This window comes from Poromitra crassiceps, assembly GCF_964638095.1.
Source record: "Poromitra crassiceps genome assembly, chromosome: 15".
Taxonomy (NCBI): domain Eukaryota; kingdom Metazoa; phylum Chordata; class Actinopteri; order Beryciformes; family Melamphaidae; genus Poromitra; species Poromitra crassiceps.
The window spans coordinates 25,682,188-25,688,485 of NC_139634.1; the positions used below are offsets into that span (position 1 = coordinate 25,682,188).

Here is a 6,298-nt window from a genome sequence, read left to right on the forward strand (position 1 = left end):
CTCATGATCCAAAAGTTTCTTTCTCATTTCCCTACACTATGTCCCGTCTTTATCTTCCTCTGTGTGTCTCCCCTTCTGTCTCCTCCTATCTTTTCCTTTGCCCCCTCCCTCCCTCCCTCCCCCTCCTTCCCTCCCTCCCTCTGTCAAGTATTGTAATTATCCGTCTACTTTTTGCGCTCCTCCTCTTAAACTAGCAGTGATTTACATGTTCTCCCCTTCAGAGCGAGGTGATGACGCAATGTAGAGGGTGGTAAACCCAGACCTGTTTTCAAAGCATGACTGTCAGCTCACTTCCGGGTGTGTCTAATATCATGCATGTTCCTGATTCTACTCATTGCACTGACTTTATTTGCAATGAAGGGTTACATACATTACAATGACTTTTATGAGCCGACATGAAACTCGTTTAAAACTCATTGTACAGCTTAAAGAATATAGGCATTTGGTATTACTATATGGTACGGGTGTCAATCTTTTTTTTAATTAGGTCTTTGAAATGGGGTCTAAAGACGTCTATTGCTCAGTGGGTAGGTACTGTAACAATTCACCTTATGTTCAGACGCGGGGGTGGGCCAAATTCTTCCGGGTCGTGTTAACACTTCCGGCGGTCACGGCGCGAAATACGAAAGAACGTCAGAAGAAGAGAGTTGTTTTTGTAGCGGACAGTGCAGGGGGTAAAACAAAGAACGTAGCGTACTACTTTGAGCTCGGTACACAGCAAGCAAGCGGAGTATCCACTGTTAGCCAGGTCAGCTATCGTTAACGTTATCGTCGACAATGACGAGCACTTTCTTGTAAAACATACCTGGACTCCAACAAAGAAAGCTTCAGATGGTTTTCTCTACTCCGAGAGCCATTTACATCTATAAGACCTGCAGATGTTAACGTAATTCCCTGGAATGCGAGAATTAACGAGCCAGTTACATGGCATTGCATTCTTAGACATTGCCATTTGCTTTTATTTGGTATGTTGCATACAATTGGCTAAATTATTAGTTAATTCAGAGTTGGATGATATTGGAGCAGCCGGCCTTTTTATTATTATTATTATTATTTTTTTTTTTTGCCGGAAGTTGTCACACACAAGTTTTTTCCACCTTCCTCCCCTATTTTCAACCCCATCAGCCACCACTGATTTGTAGCCTACACTATAATAGATTGTGTAGTTCATAGCATGCTAGCTGCAGCAGCTCTCCCTCTCGTCAGGCAGCCAGAGTGAGTGAGTGACTGAGTGACTGAGTTGCTATGGTTACGGGGCGGGGACGCTCTGTGTTTCTGCCCCTGAAACCGCACTTCAAGCTGAAGTCAAAAGGAACTTGTCGTAATAGTTGTCAAACTAGGTGAGAAAAGACCACACAGGGTGGCATGCTAGTCTTTTCATCGGGGTGTCGTGAGGCGTCCCAGATGCCCCGACACTGGTCTTTGATTATGTCACAGGTGAAGATGGCCGTCGTCTTTCTCAACGGTCATATTCAGGCCTGACGCTCGAAATGTGTCACCCCCGACCCCCATTATTTTTTCCGGGTTAGAGCCCAGCCGCTCAGCCCAGCGCTCAACAGCGCCACTCTGGTCGAAAGCTTGGTAAAAAATAATATCACCAGCACAAACTTCGGATGAAAAGAGGCATTTAAGAGCAGCGTCGAGCTTTCTAACCCCGCCATCGAGAAGCTATGAACCCTTCTTCTCAAGTAGTAGCTTTGAAATGTTTCTGTGACACTTGTAAACTTGTAACTACGTGCGTAATGCTGATGTAGACAGCTTGGGAGCGGAAGTCGCATGCAAGTCTATGTGGGCACACGGGACTCTTTCTAGCTAGCATTAGCATAGCTAGCAGAACGAGTACCAAACGGGGCTAGGGGGATCCGAGACTGATCATGCTTACTGTCGTGCCTATACATTTTGACTTTTGGGTTCGTGTATAGGCAGGGTTATCCTGATCTCAACTATAAGTCATTGTCAGGATTTTTACTTTCATTTTTGGAGGGTGGGCCAGACTCTGCAAAATACACTTCTGCATTGTGGTGCTGCTGCAGACATCTTGTATTAATAAGAGGAACAGAAACGGGCCATGATGACCAGCTCTCCAGGCATGGACTGTTAGGGCTGTTGCAACATCCACACATCCACACATACCCGCTACCCCCCCCCCCCCCCCCCCCCCCCCCCACACACACACACACACACACACACACACACACACACACACACACACACACACACACACACACACACACATCTGTCACATGATACAAATGATGCCAACAGTTCAATCCAGGTCAGGTCAGTACCATTGTTACCCCGACAGGGAAATTAGCTTCAACATGTTGCCCAATTCTACAAAGCTGAGATACATGCGTGTTTGTGCAGCGAAGTGAGTGAGAGATTCACCCCGCACAAGAAAGCGGACGGGGCGGCTCATGCTCTCATCTTCCTCGTGGGGCTGGTGCTTCTTGGTACTCGATGCTTGGAGGTCTGGGGGCATATTTGATGGCTGAAATTTACCTTACTATTACTTTTAGTACCCCCCCCTTCCGAAAGGGGGGGGGGGGGGGGGGGGGCGCTGTAACTGCAGTATCAGTGTCCTTGACATCACTTCCTGCTATAGGCAATTGAAAAAGGTTGAATGGGCATTTTTCTCTAGACCATTTGCCTGCTGTAGCATAGGGAGATAACTAGCTTGGTAGTAAATGGTCTGTGGTCATGTGACTTTCATTTTTGTAAATACATTTAAGAAATTTACAATAGGCTATCAAATAGCATATGTCGGAGTGTCAGATGTCGGACGCAATGAGATGTGAGCGTGGTGCCAAAATGTGACATTTTCACTTCAAACTGTACTCTTTGATTGAATGGTGATATTGACACATAATTCGCGAGCAGACGACAGAGATTACAAAGAAATATTTTTAATTTAATGACAGAAATCAGTTCAATCAAGGTTCAAAGTTCACTTTATTTCTCTCCCATGGGAGAAATTTGTCTTGCAGTAAAAGACAAAAAATGCTGCAGTACATACAGACATAGCCAATACATTAAAAACACCTAGGGGCACTGCGGGCCGGGGATATTTCAAAGTCTCACTCCAGCCAAATACCCAAAGTTGGCAACCCTGGGTTAAATCCATGTTGTTGTCCCTGGGTGCGAGCGCTGTTTGAACGCTGCCTGTGTATAATGAGCGTTGACAACTGCTCAGCAATGTAGCTAAGTAAGCGACTCCATCCGTCACAAATATCACAGAGAAAAGACCAGAGTGAAATGGTGTGTGTGTGCGTATGTGTGTGTGTGTGTGAGTGTGTGTGTGTGTGTGTGTGTGTGTGTGTGTGTGTGTGTGTGTGTGAGAGAGAGAGGGGGTATGGTTGACAAAGCAGAGACGGCGGAGAGAAAATACGACACCAACGAGGGAGGAAGAGCTGGACCCCGGGGAGCGAGCGAAGGTAGACAGACAGCCAGCGAGTGTGTGTGGGCGAGTGAGATGTAAAGAGAGAGACAGGCATTGGGAGATAGATAGATGGAGAAGGAGGCTCAGCTCCTGGGGGACACCAGTGGAGTTTTATTATCTCTCCTCTCCCCTTCACCTCCTCCCCCCACCCCACTCCATTTCTCTCTCACACAGACACACACACCCCTCGCTACCCTCTTGGCTATTTTCCAGCAATTGTGACCTGTCACCACATCCACCTCCCAGGGACACCGGCAATTAAAGATGGAGAGAGGAAGACGAGAGAAGACAGAGGAGAGAGACAAGGAGATCGAGGAAGAAAGAGGGACATATCAAATCCCCCCCTCACACACACGCACACACACACACACTCACACACACACACGCACACACACGCTCTTCTTTTGCCCAGGGAAGTGTGAGCGTGTGCGGTGGAGTCAGATGAGGAATGGCTAGCCTCATGCTATTAGCATTGACAGGTCATCCTTAATGTAAAAACGCCATAGAACATTTGTCTCTGTCCGATGCTCTTGTTTCTCACCAATGATTCTCGCTCAGCGAGAAGGCAACCCGGCGCTGCCTGTGCTGCCTGTGCTGCCTGTGTGGCCTGTGTGGCCTGTGTGGCCTGTGTGGCCTGTGCTGCCTGTGCTGCCTGTGCTGCCTGTGCTGCCTGTGTGGCCTGTGTGGCCTGTGTGGCCTGTGTGGCTGTTGATGGACATGGATTAGTCGTCTCAGTGGGGCGGGGGGCATTTTCTCCAGGTCATTTAATCAATGGAAGAGTTTTTGTCCGTCCCATTGAATGTGGACTGTTGGTGGCGGTCAATGCTGAGTAATGCGGGGGGGTCTGAATGATGGCAAGCCAAACTCCAAGCCACCTCACCTCTCTCTCTCTCGCTCTTTGTGTCTATCTTTCCCACTCTCTCTTTCCACGCACTTTTTCCAAAAAAGGTGCACCTAATGCGTGAAAACTGGGAGAGCGCGAGACGAGAGAGACGGACGTTTCATCATTTTTGTCTGTCGTGCATTAGTCTTGCTGGCCAGCCTCCCCTTCCTTCCGTGAGAGGAGTCTGGCGGCACGGAAACAGGCTGCTGGCATAAGCCCTGCCCTGCTCTACAGCTGCTCTCCCATTGGTAGCGTCGATTTCAGATGCTGCCGGATTTCCACTCCGCGTTTAAGAAGCTCTGTCATTGGCTCCGGCCATGAGTCCCCTGCCGCCACAGTGAAAACAACAATGCTAACTAGCTAGCAAGCTAACGGCTTGCTAACAGCTAGCTCGTTGCTACACGCTGAAAATGGCAAGTTGGATTGTTGGAAACTATTTTCCAAGGGCACTGCCGCTAAGCGCCGCCCATCGCAATTCCATAATGGTGACCAGCGCTGCCAGACTCTCACGGAAGGGAGGGGAGGCTGGCCAGCGAGACTAGTCGTGCATTAAAGGTGCTGTAGGCCTTACAATAAGGGTCACGAAGTTAAGGGTTAGTTAATGAGTAATAAGCATGAACTAACCCTTAATTAACAGTTAACTAATGTGTCTAGTAATCATTTGATAATAGTGTTCATGTTAACTAATGTGTCTAGTAATCATTTGATAATAGTGTTCATGTTAACCACTTATTGATTGATGCATTATTGAATAGCTTAGGGTTAGTTAATGGTTATAGGTTAGGGTTAGTTAATGGCTAGGGTTATTGTTAATAAATATTAACTAAGGGTTAGTTAATGCATATTAATGCTTATTTAGCATTAATTAACCATTAATTTAGTGACCCTTATTGTAAAGTGTTACCAAATTAAAATAAAATAAAGAAAGGACGCAATTACCAATTTTGTGGGATGTCACAGAAAAGTAATATACAGTAACGACTCCGAGTATAATATAACAAATTACTTTTGGCAAGGAGTAATAAGTAAAGTGATAATATTACTTTTGAAAAGAGTAAAGAGTAATGAGTAATATATTACTTTTTTAAAGTAACGTTCCCAACACTGGGTTTTAGGTCTAGCTGTTAAGTGGTTTTAGGTCAGGCTGTTACATGGTTTTAGGGTTGGCTGTTATGTGGTTTTAGATCTGGCTGTTACGTGGTCTTAGGGTCTGGCTGTTACATGTTTTTAGGTCTGGCTGTTACGTTGTTTTACGTCTGGCTTTTACGTGGTATTAGATCTGGCTGTTAGGTGGTTTTCGTTTTGTAAATGGCCCATATCTGTGAAGATCCTTGGTGCTGTCGTGGACAGTGACATCATCGGTGATGTCATAAAGCACCAATGACGTCTGCACCTGATGTCATAGGCATTGCGGTGATGTCACAGACATTGTGGTCCTTCGAGCTACTATGACATCATCAGTGATATCATAACCCCTTCCCGGCTGAGGCTATATAAGTGGTGGGAGGATTGCATTCATCTACGTCGAAATGGCTGATGAGCTAACAGAGGAGCAGATTGCTGAGTTCAAGGAGGCATTTTCGTTCTTTGACAAGGGTGGTGATGGCACCATTACGACCAAAGGACTGGGTACTGTCATGCGTTCTCTGGGCCAGAACCCCACAGAGGCAGAGCTCCAGGACATCATCAGTAAAGTGGATCCAGATGGTAATGGTACGATAGACTTGCCAGAGTTTTTGACCATGATGGCCAGGGAGATGAAGGACACAGACAGCGAGGAGATCAGAGAAGCGTTCCGTGTCTTTGATAAGGAGGATAATGGATACGTCAGTGCTGCTGAGTTGCGTCACGTCATGACCAACCTCGGAGAGAAGCTGACTGACGAGGAGGCGGATGAGATGATCAGGGAAGCAGAGATCGATGGAGAAGGACTAGTGAACTATGTAGTGTTTATACAAAGGATGACGGCAAAGTGA

General features: G+C 46.6%; 1 protein-coding gene across 1 annotated transcript; it reads left to right on the forward strand.

Moving 5' to 3' along the window:
* Window positions 1–5,851: 5,851 nt before the first annotated feature.
* LOC310790326 (uncharacterized protein) lies at window positions 5,852–6,298 on the forward strand (the record flags this gene model as incomplete). The annotated part of the gene is made up of 1 exon (XM_083651998.1): window positions 5,852–6,298. One exon carries the CDS (start codon window positions 5,852–5,854, stop codon window positions 6,296–6,298), a length of 447 nt encoding a protein of 148 aa, XP_083508124.1.